Here is a 26,820-nt window from a genome sequence, read left to right as displayed (position 1 = left end):
TTTCTAACTATTTTTGTTTTCAAGCCAAAAACGGAAAGATTCATTTCATCCACTCTTTTTTATTTTTTTCTCTGATCATTATAATTTATTTTCCCGATGATCCGTGATGAATTTTACGAATATAAAAATACGAACGTTTTCTATACGATTTTATCTTTCAAATAAGATCCATGAAGAAATACTTTTGAGTAATTTTAAAGTCATTTGTTATTTTTAAAGTAAAACTCATGAGCACTTTAAATTTTCAAGTTTTTAAATCTCAGTTTACAACTATTAAAATTTTCAAGGCTTTGTACATGAGGTTTATATGATTTGAAATGTTATTTTTGAGGTTTTAATTCTTTGTACATGAGGTTTATATGTTTTATTCTAGAGATTTAAAGTGTTATTAATGAAGTTTATATGTTTTAAATTATTTTGAAGCAAAATTAAAAAAAAAACTGAAAGTCACCAAGATTTAAAGTGCTAAAAAAAATCAAGACACAAATATAATTCGAAATTATTCTTCATGGATCACATTTGAAAGAGAAAATCGGATAAAAAACGTTCATATTTTTAGATTCGCAAAATTCATCACGAATCGTCGAGAAAATGGATGAGAATGATTAGAAATTTTTTAAAAAAAAAAAAGTGGGTCAAATGAATCTTTCCATTTTTGGCTTGAAAATAAAAGTAGTTAGGAGTTAAAACTATACAAATTTAGAATTTTAATGCTTGCGAGTAGCATTGTAAAATGTTATAAACAGAGCTTTAAATGTTTGGATATTAGCGCTGAAAATGAAAGTTAAATAACATTGAAAGTTTTTTTTGTTAAACTACTTGGGGGACACGCTCGGAGATTTTGTTTGAGGTACAATTATCAGGCTCCTATCTTTTTTCCTTTTAATTAAATAAGTTTTATAATTGCGACAACAATTGTCTTGGATTTTGGATTATCTGGATTAGATTTAGGCCTATTTGACTTTTTAAAATTATCAAGTAAGATTTGAATTTGAATCGGAGTGAGCATGGTGAATTGGTGATAAAGCTCGGCTGATTTTATCACTATATATAAAGATGATAATGAACGAATCGCGTAACTTCGGATTATTAACTATACTTTTTGAAATAATCAAGATGGATAGAATTTGGATCCAAATCAAATCGAACGAATTATTAAGATCAAATTAGATTTTTGCCAAGTCGAGCACTAGAAAACATGCTTATGCTTGAAACTCAATTAGCTTTTCTTCATTTAACCTGAGGGCCTCAGAAGGAAAAATAAAGGAAAAACTGAGCCAAAAAGGAAAAGATAGGAAAGTTTTTCTTTTACATCCTCGGGGGATATTGGTCCTGTTTTTCGGATAAAAAAAATTCACTGGTCAATATGGATTTGGAAAATAAGAACTCTTTATGTTCTTCAAAATTACTTTGAATCTCACAATATTCTTATAGTCGTAAATATAGTAACACGGTTCTGAATAATATACGTATTGTACTAAATTATTCTTTTTTTTAACACCTCTCCGAATACTTTTCGAATTTGATGAATTATACCAACTTCAACGCGCAACTTTTAATTATAGAATCTCGGTTTATAAAATTCTCCGCATTTTTAAAAGAAATATATATTTTAGAATAAATTAAATTTCAAAAATAATAATTTTATAAAAATCTTGCAGTTAAGCATTTTTTGGTCATTTTTATTAAAACTCTAAAAAAAAGTTTTTACAAAAGTGCCCCCCAGTTCAATTTTTTTAAAAAAAAAAAAAAAATGCCCCAACCGACCGGGGCAGGGCAGTCCATAATCCTAGCTGACCGCCCGGGGCAGGGGCGGTCCACTAGGGACCTCACTGTTTGGGGGTCGGACAGTCCTCTATTTTTTTTTTATAGAGATCTTAATATTGTTATTTAAATAATTTTGTGAATTTTTAGTTTTCTTGTTTAGAGTGTATGTCAGAAAATAAGACATTTGATATATTTATAAAGTGATGTTGTAACTCTTTATAACTTTGATTTGATTTAAGAACTAGCATTTGGTCTAGTGGCAAAGGCACGTGGTCTCTATATGAGAGGTCATGGATTCGAAAACAAGATGGAGGAAATCCTTTGTTGTATCACAAAAATATTAAATAGTTTGGTGGGTTGACCTCCAACTTTTACTCAAAAAAAACTTTGATTTGATTTGTCAGTTGGATATCACAAGTCTAAAGATAACACTAATTAAGGACTTGGCCTTGATTCAAAAAAATTCAAGCTGGTATGTTACCAAGTCCAAACTCAACAGCCACGCACTAAGCAAAGGCCATCGGTATAATGCAATGCACTAAAAACATCAAATTTGATATCTGCTAGTAAATCAGCAAGTCTGGACTGATACAGGAATCAAACTATAAAAGTGATTATACCAGCATGTAGAGCATTCAAAAATACAAAGAATTGACACAAATTTCAATTTATTTGGATTTTTTTGATAATTAGTTATGAATTTTCAAAGTTCAGTTTTTGAAAAAACTTTAAACAGCCATAACTTTGACTAGGAAAGTCGGATTTGCGCGTATGACCACTTTTTGGAGGGGGGGGGGGGGGACGAGACAGATCTGAATTTTGTTCGGGGGAACCCCAAGCATTAGAAGCATCAAAATTACAAAAAACGTTGTTTAGTGCCTCAAAAATTCAGTTTAAGTTTTCAATCAACAGTAGACATGCAACGATCGGTATTTTATTTAGTCAAAAGCCTAAGAGATTATTCAAGAATTATCCATATAATTATTTTAAAATGCATTTACTATTTTGCTTATTCAAGCAAATGGTATATGTTGACAATAATCAAATAATTCAATTATTCTCTCTCTCGCTCTCCAATTATTCTCTAGAAAATAAATCATTGAGGCAATCTAACTATATTTCCTTGTGTATATTTGAATAAAATAAATTATTAAGAATCAAGGTCAAGTCCTTAATTAGTGTTATCTTTAGACTTATGATATCCAACTAACAAATCAAATCAAAGTTATAAAGAGTTACGACATTACTTCATAAATATATCAAATGTCTTATTTTTTGACATATCCTAAACGAGAAAACTAAAACTTCACAAAATTATTTAAATGAAAATATTAAGATCTCTAACAAAAAAATAGAGGACCGCTCGGCCTCTAGGCGGCCAGGTCCCTAGTGGACCGTCCCTGCCTTGGACGATCAGCTAGGATTGTGGACTGCCCCTGCTAGGGGTGTAAACGGATCGGATAATATCCGATTTTGTCCGAATCTGAATCCGAAAAAGTACTTAAATTATCCGATCCGTATCCGTATCCGAGACTATCCGTATCTAAAAAATTATAACGGATACGGATATGGTAAGGCATTTTACTATCCGTATCCGACCGTTTATACTTTAAACCACAACAAATGTGATATATGTTTTTAAATTGATTTATTAAATTGCATATTGTACGAATAATTTATTAAATTGCATATAGATATATATTTTGATGAATAATATAACACTATGACATAATTAGTGACTAATATTTTAATAATATAATAGATGTTTTGTAACTAACAAGCTAATTATGAAAAATATCTGTATCCGTCCGATATCCGATCCGTATCCGTAACATTTAATATCCGATCTGTATCCGTATCCGAGACTATCCGTATCCGTATCCAAAAAATTATAACGGATACGGATACGATAAGACCACTATCCGATCCGTATCCGACCGTTTACACCCCTAGCCCCTGCTTCGGACGATTGGAGCAATTTAAAAAAAACTGAACTGGAGGCACTTTTATAAAAACCTTTTTTTAGGGTTTTAATAAAAATGGCTGAATATTTTTTTCTTTCGAAAGAAGATATAGTACAGTTAGTTAATAAAAAGTCTTAGGACGGTTGGTTATTTAAAAATCAAGAGTTCGATTTTTCTCACCACTCCGCAGGCTCTTTGAAGGTTTTAAATTTTTTATTTTCAAAACTCTAAAAATCTATATAATAAGAAATAACACAATTAACTTTATGAAATTATTACATAGAAATATGAACTCTCTTAAAGGAGTTTTGAGTATAAAATATAGGTTATCCGATCATAATAACAAAAAAAAATATATATAAGAGGTGGGTTCAAGTACCTCCATTTTTTGTGTCTTCATTATGCCTCGATTTTTAAAAACTTGAATAACTCAAAATTTAAATTTTAAAATTCAAAATAAAATCGTTGGATATGAACTACATTTTATCTATGCACATGTAAAAACTTATGGCATTTCAACTTTGTTTTGGTTGTTATCTCGAGCTTGTAAAAATGTATACTAATGTGGATAATTTCTAGACGTTAGTTTTTTAATTTATTGATTCACATAAAAACAAAATCAAAATGTGATAATTTTTTATGGGCACATAGAGAAAATAACATAGATCGCATCTAACGGTTTTATTTTGACGTTTAAGTTTTAAACTTTGAGTTATTTAAATTTTTAAAAATAAAAATATGATTGAGATACACAAAATGGAGACATTTGGAACTCTCCTCATTTTTTAATTTCCACAAGGAGCCCATGTAAAATCACAGCAGGTAAGATAACAAAAAATAGCGTCCCCAGCAAAGACAAATTTTACAATTTATACTTTAATGATCCCTCTGTGAATATGTAGTAATGAATAATGATGATCAACAGAAGTGCATAATGCATAATTAACAGGCTATTAAACCACTTTCCTGTTAATTAAAATTTAATGGGAACCCAAGCATACCTTCAGCAGAACAGAGCAGAACAGAACAGAACAGAACAGTTGTAATTAAAGTGGGCCTGGAAGCCCGTTAATGGTGTACGCGTCAGAGACATTTGGGCCTGTGCCACTCTGCAGAGCATCAGGGATTGTTGCCTCTGGAATCTGGATCGCTATTAAACCATTCTCCTTCTAATTAAGATACACAACCACCATTTATAATTACCTCTCCGGGAGGCCTGTGGGCCCAATCTCCTCTCCGTCGCCTCCGGACCCTGCGGCGAGGAATTCGTATCCTCTGAGATATCTCAAACTTTGCGTGACTTTATGTAATATCCCAACCGTTTAACTACGTTCTGCACGAATCTCAAAGCACACATAATACTGACCCCTACATCACCCGGAATAGGCACCGGACACGTCGGTCACGCAAAAGTTGAGATATCTCAGAGGATACGCACTCTGCGGCAAGGGCGTGCCCCTTTTCCTCGTTTCATTGATCAAGGCGAGATCTCCAACCCCTAAATAAATTAATTAGTATAGACGATTCATAATAGTTTACAACTCTTAAGAACTTTTGTAGTTTTCAAAATTTTGGGTTCTCAAAATATACTCAAGCAAAAGATACCTTTTCAAAGATAGTCAGTGGTTAAATAATAGTCAATATCCGTACAATGGAGCTTATATTCAATCAGAACTTTAGCAAAGATAACAAGTTACAACTTACAACAGTCCTTTTTGTTTCAGCAATTGTGCATTAATGGATTTGCAGAGATTCGGGGATTTTTTCGGATGCTACAACTTTAGTGTACCCTGTACAGGTACAATGTTTTGTATTCGTCAATCTTTCTACTTTCCTTTTTCTATACATATTTGATATTACAAATTACTAGTATTGTGTCCGTGCGTTGCAACGAGATCATATTATAAGAGAATTAAAAATTTCGTACAAAACAACATATTTTCATAAAAAAGATATTACCAGACACTTTATATTACAAAAATGAACTTTTATCTTAATGAAGATGGCCTGTTCTTCCTCTCAAACACTCACGTCTTGATATTACCTGTTGAAGGAGATTGCACGGGAAAAAAAATCAGCCCGAGTTCTCCCTCGTGTGTGTGCCTCCCTTCGGAGAAACCGAGAAAATTTGAAGGTGAAGCTATTGAGCTTGAATTTCTTGTACTATTGGGAGGTTCTCCTCTCTCAGCCTCAGGCTATTCCTCATCTTTATTTCTTTAGGTTTTGTGATTTTTATTTTGATTAGTGTAAACAAAGGTTTGGATCATACAAATTATCAAAAAGTAATGTCACTGTAGAGGATTAGGCCCAGTACTGTTTTTTTTTCCTACCACCATCAAAAATCAGAATTAAATGAATACCACCCGAATAATCAGATTTCAGATTCCGCCACGTTCGCACCGTGGATCTGTGGACGGATCGCCAACCCGTTCGGGAAATGGATCTGCGGACTGACCCGCTCGTGTGACCCGTTCACACCGTGAATCTGCGCACCGACCCGTGGATCTGTGCACTGACACGCTCGCGTCATGACCCGCTTGAGTGACCCGTTCACACTGTGGATCTGCGCACCGACCCGTTCGCACCGTGGATCTGCGGACGGGTCAACCCGTTCGCAGATCCACGGTGCGAACGTGGCGGAATCTGAATTCCGATTTTTCAGATGGTATTCATTTAATTCTAATTTTTTAGGGTGGTAGGAAAAAAAAAAACGGGGCCCAGTATCGCCCACTGAAAAGAGCAAAACACCGGACTGGTGCATGTTTTTTACACTACAGATTGGGTGTTAGGTAAATTTTATTTTAAATAATCTCAGTTTATAATATGGAACTGGTCCGGCTACTTGTATAAGAATTTTTTTGCCTAATTAATCTGTGTTGGAATATGGCCTTCAATTGAGCCCACCGTTTCCAATTTACCCCGCTGGTGAAAAAATGCTTGGAGATTTACAGGTGCTGTTATTACCTCGACAGCTCTAAGCCTCTAACATTTATCTGGACCCTTCCTTGTACCATTCATAAGTTGCTTCAGGTTATTTACCAGTCATTTCTTGTTTTCTCCATTGAATTCATTAGTACCAGAAAAAAGTTTGCCCAATTAATTAACACCAGCCTATGAAATGTTTACCCAAATTTTATTATTTCGCAGTAGACCTAACCAGAGAGGAGAAACAAGGCACAAGCGATACCTGAAAGGTACTTTCTTGAACATAAAGAAGGAAGATGAATATACAAGAAAATATTATCCCCATTAAAAACTAAAGAGTATATTGGTCCATATGGATTTGCTTTTGATTAATAGCAATTAGTTGCTCTACTGTACCCCTAAATACTAAAAGATTTTCTCGTGTAAGTATTGGGAGAAAGAAGAAGACAGGTACATGACAACTCTATTTAGAAGTAGAGGGTATAATGGTCAATATTTTTTTAAAAAATATTTAAAATTAAATTAAATGATAGAATGGGGATAGAAGAAAGAAAATTACTTTTGTGTGGCGATATTGGATATTATAGTGATTCTACGGGGATATTGGCTATTTCAAAATTTTAAATGGGCATACAGGAAATTCTCCCTTCTTTTTTAAAGGTTGTCGACAATTGTCGGCAACAAATATATTAAAAGAGAGTATTTACAAGTCACTCTAACTAGCTAAAAAGTAACCTATTTAGTAAATAGTGCTACAAGGAGTACACAGTACGCCCCCGCCTGATCTAACATATTTAGTAAATAGCGCTGCAAGGGAATTTACTTTAAGTATTTTTTAAGAGTAACTACTAGAATAGAGAATATAATATAAGGTGTCACATGAAGTTTCCTTTTATTTATGTAATTTCATATTGATAAAATAGGTTGAAAATACTGATGACATGTGTGGGAATGCCTTTTCTTACAAGTGCCTATTTAATACTGATCTGGTGATAGACAAATTTAAGTAACTAGAATCAATGATATATCAAGGGTAAAAACCTGGAGCTAGGTAACTAAAATTGTAAATTCCCTTACTTTAATGTTGTTCACACAAAACTATTATTTTTTAATGACGATGGTTATATGCATGTGGAAATTGAGGAATGCAATAGCTATCTGAATCTATCTACTTGTTTTGTGATGTTTGGTTCCTTAAGGAAGCAACAAAACGCCGCCACATTCACGTCAGAGGTGATACCAGAAGTCCTGCTGGCATAGATGGTGTAGAGCAGTAGAGCTATCTTCAATGAGCTGCTTCGCATACTACTAAGTACTAAGACTGTTTTCTACTGGTACTGTACCAGCATCTGTACCAGTACTGGTACAGGTGGATGTGGATTTCACAACAGAGGGTGATCGATGAAATGCTCTTAGGCTGCGTTGCTGCTGAAATTAGGGACAGTTTTGGGCTTGCTACAGGACGACACGGGTGATTGTACATTTGGGGCTTTTTTAGCATTTTTTGCATTTTTTGGGCAGCTCTAACCTGCCTTGTCAGGTTGCCAGGCAGCTGATTCAAGGATCAGGTTAGTGATATATATGAAATACGAGGCTGTGTGATATGCTCATTTAATTGTAACAGAGTAAGAACATTATTTTGCTATAAAAAAATTTGTAAACATTATTTTGTTTTCTGCTATAAAATTCTTGGCAGTTACTGCCAAGTTCTAAAAAAATAAAAATAAATACGGAGAGCATATTTTATGAGGGTATTGCCAGCGCACAGGAGAGAGAGCCACCTGGATCCGTTGTTTTACAAATTGACGTCATATTTTTAAATATTATGAAATGCTAATTGATCCTCAAGCATATTTGGAATGTTACTATAAATAATTTATATTTTGCTCACTTCAGATAGGTACCTATAAGAATGTAATTCTACGAATTACTTAAATTTAAAGCTTTGATCATTTTTGCTACTGATATTTTTTTTGAGTGAAACAGAGGTCTAGCCTCTATTTGATTGAAGAATGAGATGTTACAAGACTCAACATGAGTAGTGTTACATAGTTCAATGAGTAGTGTTACATAGCTCATTGCTAAAAATATAAATTGCAAAAGTGGTAAATGAAGGTACATATACATAGCTCAGGCTGACAGAGAGCTCATCTTCCGTATGATTTTAAATAGATTGAAAAAAAAAAAAAATCCTAAGGTGTCTTATAGACCATTTATTGGGCTTCACATGACCACCCCACCGCTTGTGCTATGCTATATCTCCATTGTTCTTTGATCTGTTCCATCAGTTCATCCACTTCATGTTCTACATCTCTGAAGGTTCGTGCGCACCTTTCCCTCCATATGATGAAATTTGCAATGAGAAATAGTGATCTCTCCTTTTTGGCACTTTTGGTACTGATATAGATCAATTAAAAGTTTAAAACACATTAAAAATCAACAAAGCAAGGAATGCGCTTAAAGAGATCTCACATGATTCACATTAAACAAAACGCATACATAATATGTTGTTGCATTTATGGTGCTAGATATAGAAAACGATACCCACCGTCCTTAGTACGAATTTTAAAGATAGATATACAAATTAAGTGTGGGTTTAAGTAGTCGCGTAACACGTTATGCCAAGCGTTTCACGTGCCTCGCATTTAATTAGTCTTGTTAGTAAAATAAAAAAAATGAGTTAGGAATAAAAAAGAACCGGATGCAATGTACACTAGTTCAAACCTTGGGATCCGTTTTATAACAAAGTGTTAATTCAAATTAAAGTATTAAGAATTGAGTTGTTTCCATCTTATTATTTTTATCTCTATTAATTGGGCGACACATCAAATAAAAAAGAATCCGTTTTCAAATTTAGAATTTTAATTCTCATGTAATATATTTAGTTGTTTCCTTTTGTGTTTTATGTATATTGAAAATATAAGATGGAAAAAGTTGAATGACAAATTGAGTATAATGAGATAAAAATTTCTCTCAAACTCTAGATATTCAAAATCGTGCTCTCAAAATAATATCGCCCAAAATCAATGTGTTGGTTCTTTCTTGTCTAGATAATATTTTTTTTTTTATAAACAAGCAGTATGTACTCGTGTAATTAGAAATCAAGCTGAATACAAGTCCCTTTTTCATTGAATTTGTCTTATTATTTCTCTCTCTATTTCTATTTATTCCAAAATCCTAACGAATCAGTATCAGAAGTTTAGAACTAAGGTTGTTGTAACAATTAAATTAGTCTCAGAGCTAGGATTGTTGTAACAACATATATTTTCCCTTCATGATTTAAAATATAAATTATATCTTGAGTGCTAAAATAAATATCAAGTGTTTAGTACATTGTACATAAAATTTGCATTGGAAAATTATGAGCAAAAATAAATAATTTATGGGAAACAAAAAACAAATGACTGAATTTTGTTTATTTTTACTTGGAGGTTGAACTTATATAAACGTTGTTGCTCAACAATAAAATTAAGTGAATTTTAAGTGTTAAGAACAATACCTGAATAGGTTGAACTTATATAACTAAGACTGAATTTTAAGTGTCACGTCACGCGAAAAATATAATCACGATACGACACGTGGTCACCTGAATCACTTGTAATTAGGACCGTTAAATCTTCAACCAAATAATAAATCTTGAATAAACTAACCTAAATTATAATTAAGTTGTTACGCGAGTTACACGAGTCACGTTTGGTCACAGCACATTTAGGCATGGCGTAACTCATGTGGCGTGACCATTCGCGTGCCATAACCATCCCTTAACATTTTGATTACGTGAAAAATTAATTTGATCATGGCACGACATAACACATGACCAAAGTCACGATACCAGTACGATACGGCACATTTTTTTCCACTTTAGTAACGTATTGAACTTCAGAGAAAAATGTGGAGGAATGCAGTTCTTGCAAAGTGATATATAGCAAACTGCTAATTTGTTGTGAATTGTGGTTATAGTTTTTTTAGATAAAAAGATGGAAATTTAATTTTTTTTAATTTTATTTTAATATTTATAATAATATATTTATTTGAATTTCAAACTTACAACTTTTCACAACTTCTCACGAAGATAAAATTTAGTTTTTTTTACTCTTAAATTAAATGTTGATTCTTGTAACTTCAGTTGTTAGCTGACATGTGCAATAGTTTTTTTTTTTTTCTTTTTGAAAAAAAAGGGATCAAACCCCTAACTAATTTATATTCTTTTATAAAAATGAAAACAAAGCTTTTTGAACTGAAAAGTTAAAGATAAGCTGAAAATAAGGCGCAACAAAATAGAAGAAAAAAGTTTCAACAAAAAAAAAATGATAGAAGAAAAATAGCAAAATAAGTGGGAAAAAAACCCACTAGACTATAACGTATTCACGTGTAATAATTATATATATTTTTTTCAATTTTTTTTCCAGTGTAATGTTTATTATAAGGAACAAGATTAAGATACTACAACTGACTATTTAAAAAATTATTTAATTTTTTTTGAGGAATTAGTAGTCTTGAACAATCTAATTATAAAACGGTCTAGATTTTTGAATTATCCATTAGAGTTCACACGAGTGTCTATCCAAGGTATGAGTAGTAGGGTGTAAACGAGCTGGGCCTTGGCTCGGCTCGTTTATTTTGGCCCGAGCCTGGACCGAGCGAGCTGGACTTAGGTCATCCGAGCCAAAAACCCCTGGCTCGCTAGGCTTTATTGGGCTGCTATTATACAAATTCAAAAATATAAAAATAAGAAATCTCATTCAAAAAATTTAAGAAATCATTCAGTGGGCACATCTTCAAGCAACTGAAGCCCATATTTTTTTTCTCACACCAAAAATACATCAATTTTGCATATTATGTCTTTGAAAATGAGACTGGACTTAAAATTATACGGGGCTAAACCCTAAATCCACTGTAGCTTAACGAGCCGAGCTGGCCCGGTCCGAGCTGACCCCTGGCTCAGCTCGTTTATTTTGACCCGAGCCTGAGCTGAGCTGGCTCGTTAACAGCTCGGTCCACTACCGAGCGAGCTAGAGGCGAGCCACGAGCGAGCCGCGAGCTTTTTTGACAGCCCTAGGTATGACCACCCCATTGTTCATCTCTGAACATTTTTTTATTGTTGCTAATTATATGTTAATATCTTTTTTTTTTTGTTAAATGTTAAGAACAAGTAACTAATTGTAAATTGGACCATTACATTTAGTAATCATACAGTGTTTAAAATTTGTTAAAAATATATGCAATTGGAAGAGATTATTTACTCCTGAACATTTGTGATGAGAAAACTCATATTTTCTACATGTCAAATCTATCAGAGGTAACTTTTTTTTTTTTTTTTTTAAATATACTAACAAGTAACAAATATGGCGTTTTGACTGACAACTATCTTTGATTAACAAATATACATTTCCTCTAATAATATAGTTATTTATTATTAACAACGCAATTTTCTGTACTTGTACATACAATTTTACAATTATGTTTTTACGCTACTATATTAATAACGCATCCGTAGGTTCATTTAGCAATTAATTAACCTTAATATATAATTAAATATGACTACAACTGGAGACAGGGTGCCTATGCTCTACTCTGATTCCAAAATCCAAAGCATACAGAGCACTCCAATTATTGGCCATGCCGGATATTTTTAATTAGGATAAACCATTATCACAAAGTATTTTGTTTGTTAAAAGTTGCGTCCATCATAAAGGAAATTTTTTATTCACAGAAATTAAGAAAAAGATAGAGAGAGAAACAGAAAGAATACATAGTTTGTAATATTGATAGAAATATCAGTATAAATTTTATCGATTTTAACAATCAAAATAATTAGGATAGGTAGAATTTGCACCATTTCTAACTCCAGAGATATGTTTTGATCGGTAGAATGTTTACCCATACAAACTATAGAAATATTTTAATATAACAAATGTTTAGATAGGTAGAAATCTTACCTATCCTAACTCACGAATTCCTGTTGTTGCGGATAGTTGGGGAAAAAGGTTAGGAACGGTGCAAATTCTACCTATTCTAATTGTTTTGATTGTTAAAATTGGTAAAATTGATAAAATCTGTACCGAACTTTCTATCAATATTACAAACTATGTACTCTTTTTGTTTCTCTTTCTTCCTTTTCCTTAATTTCTATGAATAAAAAATTTCCTATCATAAATAGTGGGAAATAATGGAGAAAATGATGTAACACATTAAATAAAATTATAAACAAATAATTCCATTACGTCTTATCCAAGAATAAGATGATAATATCCCAAAATATATATATATATATATTGCTAGTTAAATTTTTGTAGCGAAGCCTAAACTTCACCATTTTATATGACTACGTCTTCATACTCGCTGGACCAACAATTTTATTTCAATCAAGATTAGATTCAACGACCTAATTCGTTTGGATTTACAAATCATAAGATTAATTAGATTATTTCATTATTGTCACACCCCGCGGTCACGGGACGCGGCAGTCTCCCGCCGTAAGCATACAACGCCGTGTATGCTTACAAGGCTATTCAATTTATACTTAACAATTCAAATCATAATAATATAAACCAAGTTTATATATACACAAATCAGAGTACACAGTCTGGTCAGAATTTCATACAACAAAAAGTATCTCATCCGGATACCAACCACGAGGCCTACCCTACTACTATACAACAAAATGTACTAAGGTCATGAGATGGTAAGCTACTATGGCCTACTACTCGCGTGCCTCTCCAGGATCAGTCGCACCAGTACCTGTAAATTACCCGGGAGGGTGGGGGTGAGAATAAATTCCCAGTGCGAATTTGCCACATACGAATTATTGGACTTGCAATCAAACTCTATATTCAACAATGAAACCCAAACAATAACAATGCAAACCGATATATACGAAAACATAAATAACATAATGCCACTACTCGACAACAGTTAATCAACCTGAAACACAGTTTACGGAGTTTTCAATATGGATTTCAAAACACAACATATATTTTGGCTTAACTCGATTCCTAACTCAGTTCGTTAGGGCTGGTAGCAATTACAGATGTTCTTTCGAGCTGAACCGTTATCAAACCCACATCTGTAGGGTTACAAGCGCCTACAGATGGCCAACCAAGCTGGACCCTTTATCAGACACCCATCTGCAATTGCTGTTTGGCTTAACCATTTTCTAAGATCCGGTTACAAGTCACCAATACAGGTCAACTTGACAAATGCAATCACATGGAATCAAAGTTAACTATACAGGTCAACTTTGCTAAATCTCAAGCAAATATATATATATCAAAGCCACACATACAGGTCAGTCTCGCAAAATCATAACAGGTCAACGCATAAGTCAGCAGCGTCACCTCATCCAGCCACCTAAACAGGTCGGTCTGGCAAATTCTAACAGGTCAAACGCATAAGTCAGCAGCGTCACCCTATCCAGCCACCTAAACAGGTCGGCCTGGCAAATTCATAAACACCGGTCAACGGATAGGTCACCGTTACCTTAACCAGCCACCTAAACAGGTCGGCCTGGCAGATTCATTCACAACAAGCACAATTAATAGAACTAAACAACTAATAACCATACCAACATGCCAGTTAAACTTAACCTATCAATTCAATCATTCTCATTTATGCAAGAATCAATATGCAGCATGAATTCCAAAATATGCAACAATTAATCATTCAACATGACAAACGAATAAACAGTTTAATTCCTGAAAATAAAGTATCAAACAAGTCCAAGAATCCCGCACCTTAGTAAGACGAGCGTACCGCTTAGCTACGGATCGGGCGTCTCGAATTGCCTCGTTAAGTTTTGCTCGACCGAGCCTACACCTATATTATACGTATACTTGGTTTAATTCGGGTTCAGTGGTCTATACATTTACTTAGGGTATGTACAGTCCCAAATCAATTCTTTTCGGTTCCTTCTTTCTTATTAAAAATCTCATATAACGGTGCACAAATGCATCTAGGCCCTCTAGCCATATACCATTTCACTTTGGTAATAATCAATCACCGTTTCACTACTTTGGTTCTCGGATCAATTCAATTTACCGATTGGTTAAACCCTAATTTGGTCAAAACCTCAAATTAACCGTTAAATGTTCTAAAAATTCACGATCAGGAGGCAACCCTACCGATTACAAGTCTAATTGGTCGGGTTAAACAAATCAAATCACGATTATGCCAACTTTCAATTTTGGCACGAAACCCTAGAAATCAGATTTCACAAATCGGAAGAAATCGGGAAAAAGATTGACAAATAAACAAGCAATGAGTGTAGAGGAACTAGTCCTCGAGCAATTCGAACACAAATCTCGAGTTTAAAACGAAAATATGAGAAATCGAGAAATCTGAGTTTTTCGAGAGAAATAGAAAGAGAAAGAAATACCAAATAGGAGAGTTAGGAGAGATCCACGGGCGTTTACTCGGTTCTGGTTTCGATTTCTCGCAACAATCAGGGGTTTGAGAGGAACGGGAAACTCTCTCGCTCTTTTTCTTCTCTCTTGGCAGAAATTTCACTTAAAATGGTAAAGGAATGAAGTGGGAGAGAGAGAGAGAGCAGGAATTATGCAAATAAGCCCTTGGAATCACCCAGTGCGGATCACTCACCCGCACTGGATCTGAGTGCGGACGCACTCGGCAGTTTGTAGGTCCTTCCAGCACTTTCCAGTGCAAAAATCGGTGTCGGTGCGGGTCCTCCACCCGCAGTGCGGGTCACTTCACCCGCACTCAGCACTTAGTAGATTTTTGACAGAATTTCAGAAAAAGTTCGAGCCCAGTGCGGACGCACTGACCCGCAGTGCGGGTGGCCTCACTCGCACTCAGTACTTAGCCAATTTCAGTTCAACACAGAAAATCATGAGTGCGGCCGCACCCACCCGCAGTGCAGGTGGCCTCACCCGCACTCACAGAAATTTCAAAGGCAATTTAAGGAAAACAGAAGTCAGTGCGGGTCAGTCACCCGCAGTCACCTACCAGTGCGGACGCAGTGAGCCTGTAAAGTCTCAAATTCTCGAAATTTCGACGCGGTTTCGATTCACACTTAACTTACTTAATTAGAGGAACCTAAATTAAGGTTTTAACTTTCATTTTGTTAGCACAATTAACTTGATTCTTGCTTTTAATTCATTTGAATTTAATTGTAAAAATTTCGTAACGTAACAATTATATCAAGAAAGCAAATATTTGGATAACATTTTCTTCATAAAAAAAAAATTTCGGATAATAGAAATGCTATCCATTTAGTGAGAACTTATTTTATTGTGAAACTAGAACGACTGCCACGACCCACAAGAACATATTTTTTTTGTGATGAATTTCTGGATACTTCTAATTAGAATTTAAATAAAACAAATAATAGATCCACTCTTAATCAGATAGAATTTGTATTAAAATTTTGATAATTTGAAATTACCTTAAATTTTATTATCGAACAATTTTAAAATTTTAGTGGTTAATAGCTTTTTGATGGATAATAAAGCAATTTAAACTATCTTAAATTTAGCACACATCCTATTAAAATATGAAGAATATATCTAGAATTTAAATTCGCGGATTGAACAAACATTTTACAATACCAATAAAATGTACAATAAAAGTTTGATGAGCACTAAAATCCTAAAAAAATTTCAATGTTTTTGTTTCTTGTGACTTGTAAGTTATCATAAAATAAAAGGAAACTGATATGAGTACCTGCGCTACTGTACCTGCACAGTACCCGCACCTAAATTGCCATAACTGTTTGTGAGGACCAAACTGCTATAACTGCACTTAAAATCTGTAACTTTTTTTTTAATATTAATAGTCAAATCTTGAAGTATGTAGTTCAAAGAACACAAGTATTTATATCTATATAGTAAACAATGTAAATAATAAATTAATTATTTTTAAATAATCGTACCCGCACTTTTTTTTGAAATTTCTAATGTCGTACCCGCACCTAAACTGCCATAATTGCTTGTGAGGACAGCAACTGTTCCAGATATGTAACTTTATTTTAAAATATTAATAGTCAAATCTTGAAGTAAATAGTTCAAAGAACACAAATATTTATATCTATATAGTAAATAATGTAAATGATAAATTAATTATTTTTAAATAATCGTACCCGTACTTTTTTTTTGAAATTTTTGATGTCGTACCCGCATCTAAATTGCCATAATTGCTTGTGGGGACCGCAACCGTTCCAGATCCATAACTTTTTTTTTAATATTAATAGTCAAATCTTGAAGTATATAGTTCAAAGAACACAAGTATTTATATCTATATAGTAAACAATGTTGTAATTTTTACATAACTGCTTGTGGAGACCTAAACTGCCATAATGTTGTAATTGGATCTCTTTTCTTTTTATATATGACACTGAAAGTATTAATATCTAAGTATTGAAAGTATTTATATCTATGGACTGAAGTATTTATTTTTATGAGGTCAACTATTTTTGTTAGAGAAATGTTGACGCGAAATTAGTGCCGAGGCTTTGAAAGGGTGCTGCTGGAATTTTAGAATAATAATTAGTTGAGACTATATAATATCTTTTTAGAATAATAATTAGTGGACACAATATAATTAGTTGGGACCATAATACATTATTCCTCTAAATGCAGTTACTGTAGCGCGGGTACTGTAGTGCGGGTACAGAAATAATTATTCAAAATAAAACAGCTGTCTGAAGCCCACAAAATAGCAATTTCATACATAATTGCTATTTTCTCCCTACTTAATGCTAAAAGTGCCTGACTAATTCTGTTCTTTTCAAATTAAAATGCCATTGTAACTTGCACAAACAAACACAATCACATCATAATCAATGTAATAATCAATAATTATAGATTTGGAAGAATGCCATCGCCTGATTAGTTATATTAAGAAACTGATCTTATCTCTTCAATCATTCATACCTCCCAACCACCACCCAAATACTGCGCTAAAAAAAAAAAAAACAATTATCCAATCAAAAACCATGTTATGTATGCCTCTCATTTCATCATATATTTTCATCATGCTTGATTTAGCAGGATGTTAGAAATAGTAGGCTATGTTTGGCAGACTATATTAAGGAGGAAAAATTAGTATTTTAGTATAGGGTATTTTAGAATATGTCATTTATAGTATCTCTTTTTAGAGATTTATGTTGTTATAAATTATGTCATTTGTACTCTATGTAAGAATGAAGTTCAAGAAATACAATTAAGCTTCCTCATAATATTGTTTCTCTTATTTCTTGCCTCTCCTTCGTCGAAACCCTAACAAACCAATTTTCAAACTAGAACAACATAAACCGATTATTATTTAGGTACCATTTGCATACATGTAAAATTATTTGGCTACATATGTGACCCTTTTTTGTGTGTATATATAACAAGAACTGAGCTGCATATGTTAGTAACCAGAGCACTGTTAGTTCCTTTTTTGTCCATCGTGTTTTTTTTTCTTCTTATATATACAGAAGGAATCATGGTTACTTTGTTTTTGAAAGGAAGTCAAGAAATACTGGTTTATGAAAGATAAGATTTTAAAAGAAAGATTTTATTTTTATGTCTGAAAGGAAGTCGATAACAGCACTAATCGGACCGGTAGAGAAGATGCAACCTTATTGGAACAATATAATATAATGTAATATAATAGCTTAATATAATATGAGAAGAGATTCACTTACAATATTATATAGTTATAATATCTTATAATATAATTTTTTGAAGTTTAAACAGTTAATCTATACCGTTCAATATGATCTCTATATTAAAATATGTCTCGAGATGAACTTTTATAGTTTTTGAATTATTTTTTTACTATTTCATAAGTATTTTATAAAACTGTTGTTTTCAAATCAATTAATTGTGTATCAATCTTAATAAATAGTAAATAAATTCAAAAAAAATATAAAATTTGATCTTCAAGCACATTTTAATATATGAGTGAGTCTATGGTACTATGCATATCACGGGTTGTTACCGAGCTACGGCTCTATATTCGAGTTTCCAAATCCTAACGGTCGATCCGAACCGTTCATCTTATTCTCCATATTAATATGTGTTTGGAGACCAAATTTTACAGTTTTTGAAAAAAAATTACTATTTTTTTAGATATTTAGAAAATCACTTGATCTGAAAATTCTGGACCATCCAAAAACAGTGATTTTCAATAAATCTAAAAAAAATAGTAAAAAAATTTCAAAAAATGTAAAATTTGGTTTCCAAACACAAATTAATATGGAGAACAAGATGAACGGTTCGGATCGACCGTTAGGATTTGAAAACTCGAATATAGAGCCGTAACACAGTAACAAATCGTAATATGCATAGTACCATAGACTCACTCTTAATATATTGATCATGTTGAACAATTTAAATTGGTTGTTTGGAGTTCAGAAAATTATATTGTAAGATGTTGTAATTGTAAAAAATTGTAAGTGGATCTTCTCATATAATATAATATAATATAATAATACAATAATAAGTGCGTTGAACGTGCGACAAAACTGAATTGAATTTGAAAATATAGTTTGAATTAACTTCTATTTTACGCTTGGTCCATATTGAGAGTGAGACGGCACATCAGAAACTGACGGGATCAAATATAATAATCCACCTCAACAAAAATTATGATGAAAGGATAACTTAATTTTTTTATATTTTAAAGGGACTAATTTGATTTCTTTTGAAAAGTTCAAGTACTAGTTGTGCTAATAAAAGTTCAAGAATCAACTTAATTATTTAAAATAATGAGGATTAAAACGTTAATTTTTAAACCTTCCTTTTTCTTTTCCTTTTTTTATTTTTTTACTCTGTTTACTATCTTTCCAGTTTTCTTTTTATAAGGTGAGATTGAGGTACTAAAAAAATCAAAATTATAACTTCTATTAAGGTACTCTGTTTACTAGGGAAAGTATCCTCTGCAGAGTTTTTGCGTGCAGAGCTGTGCGGAGCTTTTAATCTGGTCCGTTCGTTTCGAATCGGACGGACCAGATCAGATTTTGCCCGAATTTTAAAAAAACTCAAAATTTGGTGAACCCTTAATCCAGTCTGTCCGATCCGAAATGAATGGACCAGATTAAAAGCTCCGCACAGAAAAACTCCACAGAGGATAGCGTTTTCTGTTTACTAAGCACAGTGAGATTGAGTGAAGTTACAAACAGCAAGACATTCACTCAATCTCACTATATATATATTTTAGATTATAATAGAGATCGCACCTTTCAACTTTAAATATCTAAAAGTGATATTTAATCAAATTTAAATTTACAACTTCTCATGAAATAATTATTTTAATCACGGGATTAAAAATTAATTCTCAAATTTCAACTTCTCGTAAAATAATTATTTCAATCACTAGATTAAAAACTAATTCTCAAATTTCATCATTTCTTTATATACATGATACATGAATAATACGAATAATGGCTAAGATATATATATGTATATTTTTAGGTTGATTTGAGGAATATTTCCAAATTGTTCAACTTTTTTTAAAACAAAAACACATATACTAAAAATTATCCATCTCTATGTGATCGCAATTGAAGGTCAAATACATTATAGAAATGAAAATTCAAACACACCTTTTTTGTATGCATCAGCTTTTTCTGCACATAAAAGGATCATCTAACAAATGATCCAAGTTAAAACATGTTTCATCTTATAAGATCAAGCGGAACTGCATCAACACAACAGGTGGTCATGGGATCAACAAGAATGAGATATTTTTCCCAAGGATAAAAAAGTGGTTTTTTGCAACGAACTACTCTCATTGTTCAGTTTTTTTTTTTGCAACGGACTACCGTCATAAATATATTTTTTTTTCCTCACAAAAAGTGTCTACTTTGTGGTAGCAGATATGGGTGATTTAAATTTGGTATTGTAATCAACTAGTGGTTTAGAGACCTATTGAGGGATGGGTGGTTCTGATAAATCTAAAGATTTCAGCCGACCGTGACAATTATTTCATGAGGCGATATATACTTGGATATATCTCAAACTATATATTGTGTGGATATATATCTCTGTCAAATGCCATCTGCAAAGGCTAATTTCAGATTTGTAGTAATTAACATGGCGATAAGAATTAATACATACATGAACAAAGAGGTGGCACCTCCATGCACCAATTATTTTCATGGACACGCGTCATTTGATTCTTTCTTTCTAATCCAACAACGGACCACAAATATTTCTCAATTTTCATTTCATATTATTCCCTCATTTTCAATGTAGAATTTGCTACCTTCAAAACAATAACAAAGCTTTTAACTAACTCAGTACGGTTAGTTAGTTTAACTACAACTACTATTAGGAGAAAAAAAAAATAGCAATAAATATTGAGTGAGTCTATGGTACTATGCATATCACGGGTTGTTACTGTATTACGGCTCTATATTCGAGTTTTCAAATCCTAACGGTCGATCCGAACCGTTCATCTTGTTCTCCATATTAATATGTGTTTGGAGACCAAATTTTTCATTTTTTTGAAAAATTTTTACTATTTTTTTTAGATATTTAGAAAATCACTTGATCTGAAAATTCTGGACCATCCAAAAACAGTGATTTTCAATAAATCTAAAAAAATAGTAAACAAATTTTAAAAAATATAAAATTTGGTCTCCAAATACATATTAATATGGAGAACAAGATGAACAGTTCGGATCGATCGTTAGAATTTGAAAAATCAAATATAGAGCTATAGCACGGTAACAAATCGTAATATGCATAGTACCATAGACTCACTCATAAATATTTCTAGCAGCAAACAAGTACATGGATAAGGCGCCTCCAGAAAAAACTCGGAATGATCCATTAATTGGATATTCTAGATTTGTTCTCTCAGGTCAGTAAGAATGCCAGCCAATCATTTTATTAGGATCAACAGATCGAAATTACACGATTGGTCCTTGGTAATCACAATTTTGCTTGCTTTGCCTAATTAGTATTTTTTTTTAAATATTTTACTTAAACCTCGTAGCCTGTCTAAGTTGGTATTATCAATTGAAATAGACATGATAACAAGTACAAAAATGAAAAAAACAAAAACAAAAATACCCACCGACATTTAAGCAATGCAACATCAGCAAAATAAAAACAAAAGAGACCGCAATTTTTTTTGGACAAAGTTGGAAGTGTAGACCGGTAGATTAATTTATTACGTTGTATCAATTATATAGAGAACTAACATATCGATATTTTAATTAATATTATTAACATTATTATTGTTGGTGCTCATCTTAATAATATTTTTTTTTTTAAGTTTGAATAAAGCTATAGTGTGCTATTTGTAACATAGTGACATGCGATGCTATCTCTGAAAAATTTATTATCATTAATTCAACGATGAATTCAAACAGTTGAAATCGATCTATTCCTCGAGTGATGCATTTACAAGTAATGATTATAATTTTTTTGAATTTATTTAGTACAAAATCAATGATCAAAAAATAAGATTTATAAGTTAAATTTAGTGCATTCATTATTATTTTTACTGCTTGACTTTATATTAAATGGAAAAATTTATAAACTTTTTATATAAATACATCACTCGTGAAGTAGATCAGTTTTAGCGGTTTGAATTCGTCGTTTGAAGTCTACTCGATAATATTTTTACACCGCATGTAAGTATGCTACAGGTAGCACGCGCTAGCCTTTCCCATTTAGTTTAATAGAACTAGATTTAGTGTTGAATTGAAAATAATAATAGTGAAAAAATTAAATAAAAACTTATTAGCGAGGGAATCTTTCCGAATCAATAATTTAATCTACAAAATTATCATTTAATTAATTTTAAATTATTTATTGTAATCAGATTCAGGTAAATAACAATTATAATAATAACAATAAAAATAACGCCTCAACAATTCTCCTGTATATTTTCGCATCCGCAGAGGCATGCATTTCTGCACATTTTGCATCTTGGCCTATAAATATTAAAAACTGAAAATAATATTAAAGCGATATTAGCAGCTGGCACATTTTTCACTAATGAGAACAAGTGTAAACATAAGTGTCAACGCCAAAAATTTGAATTATTTTTTTTATAATAATAATTGGGAAACCGCGTTAGTTGGTAACTTTGGACCCAGATTCGAGAAGTTGCTAATATTATTTTCTAGAAAACAAAATATTGCTATTATGACCCTATATTTTTTAACAGCTCGTACATTGTTTTGCAATAGTGCAATGTCCTTCCCTTCCATAGTTCCATACAGTGTTTTAAAATGCGGCCGCATGAGCCGCATATGCGTATGCGGTCAGCAGCCGTGCTTAGAATGCTCATGCCGTTTTTCCATGTCGTTTTTCCATGCAGCCGCATATGCGGTCATGCGGATTAAAAATGCGGTCATAAGGTCCGAATATGCGGCCATGCAGTCTTTCCATGCGGTTTTGATAATTTGATTGTATTTTAATTAAAATTTATATTAAAAAAATCAAAAAATTATTGTTGATTATGTTATTATGTGAAAATAAATTCAAATATATGAATATGAATATATATATATATATATATACGTGAATTTATATTTTAAAATCTGCATATATAAATCAGCATGAAAATCCGCATATGCAGTGGCCTTCCGCATGCATGAACAAAACCGCATTTTAAAACACTGGTTCCATATTTGGAATCCGCATCCATTCTGGTTACCTAAGGGGATCCAAATCTGCTCTCTTTTATTCTTCTATCTGAACCGTTCAAAATCAATCACACGGCTTCAATTATATCTGATTCATTTTAATAGATTATATTAATATAAAAAAAAATTGAAGCCATGTGATTAATTTTAAACAGTTCGGATGGAAGAACACGAGGGTGCTCATTTTCTTAAGAAAAGGAGCATATTTGAATCCTTAAACTGTGATTTAATCAGGCATGAATATCAAAGCGAACCTTTTAAATCTAAAAGAATTTGTATTCCCTCATATACTTGGAGGATATAATTGAAAAAAAAAAATCTGGATTTAATCTCAGTCAAATTAAAAGAATTCGGTACCTATTTTGATATAAGGATCCGTTTTAAGATTTGTGTCAGAACTTAAGAACGGTTTAGATTTAATAATTGTATCTTCAGATAACATAAGTGTTACATAATTCATTTCTAATAGACACTGAATTTTTTTTTTTTACTTGGCTGAATTCAATGGATTGAATCCAGACCGTTCTTAATTTATATATTTTAGGATGCAATACGTGAGGGAATATGCTTCCCCATATTTCGTCATTGCTTTCTGAAGAATTGAAAATTTTGAAACTAGACAGATTTTCAAAGGGTAATTAACTAAAACTGTACAACAAGATTTTCAAAGGGTAAATATGAAAAAGTGGAAGTGCCATTAATAATTAAGTGGGACCGGAATCTGGGCTATTTAATGCCAAGTCTCCCAACCTCTCCTCTTCCCCTTCTCCTTCGATTCTTTCCTCCTTCCACACAAGCAAAAGAGATCAACAACAAAAGTACCATATACTATTCCATTTTCAACAAAGCTTTGCAACTGTATACATTAATTGCCTGAGAGAAGTACTTTTGGTTTCAGTAAGTCTCCTTATATTAAATCCTTGCAATGTATTAGCGTTAATGATTTTGTATCGAAATTACAGGAGCTGGTTTTGAAAAAAAAAAAAAAAAAAAATCTTAGGTAAAGTTTAAAAACAAAAAAAGGAAAGTAATTGGTGAAAGTCCAGCTGATAATGTATGCTGGTCTTGTGCATTAGTTAATTTTTTTAAAATCCTTTCGTGCAATTAAGTTGTACGAGAAAAAAAAAAAAAAAGGAAGAAGAGGGAAATAGGTATCCTTTTAAAAGGAAACGATTGCAAATTTTATGTTAAAATTTTGAACTCTCTGTTTGTTTCAATTTGTCAGGATTCAGAATGGAATTCCAGGACAGGTGCAATCAGCCCAAAAGGCCGAAATTTGATTGCCTCCTCTTTGGTAAATTTTACATTTTCTCCTCCATATCTGATTCTTCTTCAACTGTTCTTGTTCAGAGAGTAATTTTTTTCAATTCTTGTTTTTTTCCCTCTTTTGTAGACCTAGACGATACTCTCTATCCTCTGAGCTCCGGCATTGCGGCCGAGTGCCGTAAGAATATTGGTGGTATATATACATTTTGCTTCCATTTTGAGCCATGTTATTGTACATTTTAATTTTTGTAAGGGATTTGAAGATACATTCAAGCACAAAATTAAGCTATCTTCTGAATGCACTATTTGTTACTTAATTTTGTTTCAGAATATATGGCGGAAAAACTCGGTGTTCCACTGAGCAAAATCGATAGCTTATGCACATTACTTTACAAGCATTACGGGACAACAATGGCAGGACTAAGGGTAAACTAATTTATGAAACAATATTAATTGTATAATATTTTGCGTACCAAATACATTTCAAATTAATCTTAAAGGAAATAACTTCTCTTAATTCATTTCATTAACCATTTTTATAGGCAATTGGATACAATTTTGATAACGACGACTACCATGGGTTGGTTCACTCTCTCTCTCAGCTGTTTTCCATTATCACAAAATTAACAGTAATTACTTTAAATTGAATTTCAGAATTTATAAATGAAGTATTGATAAAAAGTTTTATCATTGATCTTGACAGCTTTGTTCATGGAAGATTGCCATATGATAATATCAAACCAGACCCTTCACTGAGGCACCTCCTCTTGAACTTACCGATCCGCAAAATGGTAAGCAATTCAATATTGTTGCAATTTCAAATGCACTTTACCAGTCACCAATTCTTTTAACTTACCTTTATTTTTACAATGTATTCTATATCCAAGATTTTCACGAACGGCGACAAGGCGCACGCGGCTAAGGTTCTTAAGAGGCTTGGAATTGAAGATTGCTTTGAGGGAATAATTTGTTTTGAAACCCTTAATCCCGATTCAGTTGCATTTGCAACTGACAATACAAGTAAAATATTTGACATAGAAGATTATTTTACAAAAATCAAGCCCACTGAAGAACTCCCCAAGACTCCGATCTTATGCAAACCCAATATCGATGCAATGGAGCATGCACTCAAAATTTCTAATATCAATCCTCAAAGAATGGTAAATGCAGCTGATTGCTTTAATGAAAAAAAAAAATCTTACTTTATCTGAAGAGATTATATAATTATTTAATTCTATTTTGTTACAGATTTTCTTTGATGACAGTATCCGCAACCTACAATCAGGGAAGCGCATTGGCCTTCACACTGTACTGGTAATTTTCCTCTTTTTAAAAACCATAAATTAAAACTATTTAATTAAACAAAGTTGCTGTCATAAATCTTCCTCTGGTGTTTCCGGTTATTCATGTGTTTCACATTCCTCTCTTGCTTTCAATTTTTTATTCTTGAGATCTGTCCCTTTCTATTAAATTAAAGTGTGGCTGCCAATTAATATTTTCATGTGTAACATGCCAGTTGTTAGTTATACTTTTTGCACTAATTCCTGATCAATCAAGGCAAAAATTAATGGTGCAGGTTGGCACATCACAAAGAACAAAAGGCGCAGATTATGCGATTGAAAGCATGCACAACATAAAGGAGGCATTGCGAAAACTGTGGGATGAAGATACTGAGAAATCAGACGATGTAATTTGCTCAGCCAAAGTCGCAATCGAGACCTCGGTCACTGCTTAATTAGCTCAATCAGTACATTTATACTTTTCATATGTAGCCTTTCACAATCTGACTTGTTAGATCAGAGGAGGGTGCAAAGAGAAGTCACATGCCTTCCTTTTGTTTCACTCTGTAATTGTTTGTTTCAGAAATAAAATTTATGTCCTGCTGCTCCTTTTTATCATTAAATTTTTTTATTATGTAAGCATCTATTTCAATGAAATTAAAAATAAAATTATATACAGCTGTAACAGAAATATAGAAATTAACTTAAAGCATCTTCATTTCTAAAATTAATTAAACATTGCGACGCTGAATTAGAAGTTCAATATAGAATTAGCAATCAACAATCAGCAAATGAGAATATTCCATCATATTTCTAACATAAGTAGCGTTTGGTATGAAGACGAGGGATTTTTAGATCAACTGAAATTGTCATGACCTGAAGTTTGTGTAATTCAGATATACGAATTTCGAGTCAAGTTTGTTTTCCTTGCGGTTGGTGCAAACAATTTTATTCTATAGTCAATGGCGGTTACGATCCTTCCATATTTTTGTGCGCCTCTTTGAAAAATGAT

At 32.5% G+C, this 26,820-nt stretch overlaps 1 protein-coding gene across 2 annotated transcripts; it reads left to right on the top strand.

Annotated features, from left to right (window-relative positions):
* The first annotated feature begins 17 nt into the window (after nucleotides 1–17).
* Nucleotides 18–26,416, top strand: LOC144555696 (uncharacterized protein C24B11.05-like). 2 transcript variants are annotated; one of them, XM_078304100.1, is made up of 9 exons: nucleotides 18–22; nucleotides 24,488–24,556; nucleotides 24,656–24,721; nucleotides 24,857–24,954; nucleotides 25,071–25,108; nucleotides 25,232–25,319; nucleotides 25,416–25,688; nucleotides 25,777–25,842; nucleotides 26,105–26,416. In XM_078304100.1, exons 2-9 carry the CDS (start codon nucleotides 24,496–24,498, stop codon nucleotides 26,261–26,263), a joined length of 849 nt encoding a protein of 282 aa, XP_078160226.1. In that variant the 5' UTR covers nucleotides 18–22; nucleotides 24,488–24,495; the 3' UTR covers nucleotides 26,264–26,416. The 2 variants fall into 2 exon arrangements, with proteins under 2 accessions (XP_078160226.1, XP_078160225.1); XM_078304099.1 differs by lacking the exon at nucleotides 18–22 and adding an exon at nucleotides 24,003–24,159.
* Nucleotides 26,417–26,820: the final 404 nt, after the last annotated feature.

This window comes from Carex rostrata, chromosome 6 (assembly GCF_964058835.1).
Source record: "Carex rostrata chromosome 6, lpCarRost1.2, whole genome shotgun sequence".
Lineage (NCBI taxonomy): Eukaryota > Viridiplantae > Streptophyta > Magnoliopsida > Poales > Cyperaceae > Carex > Carex rostrata.
The sequence above is the reverse complement of the archived record's forward strand: the minus strand, read 5'-3'. Positions and strand labels throughout refer to the sequence as shown.

Excerpts from the sequence above, each read along its gene's own strand:
- LOC144555696 (XM_078304100.1), top strand. The coding sequence starts at position 24,496 with ATGGAATTCCAGGACAGGTGCAATCAGCCCAAAAGGCCGAAATTTGAT. Across the intron at positions 24,557-24,655 it reads ATTTGATTGCCTCCTCTTTG|ACCTAGACGATACTCTCTAT; the intron begins GTAAATTTTACA and ends CCTCTTTTGTAG. Across the intron at positions 25,320-25,415 it reads ACTTACCGATCCGCAAAATG|ATTTTCACGAACGGCGACAA; the intron begins GTAAGCAATTCA and ends TCTATATCCAAG.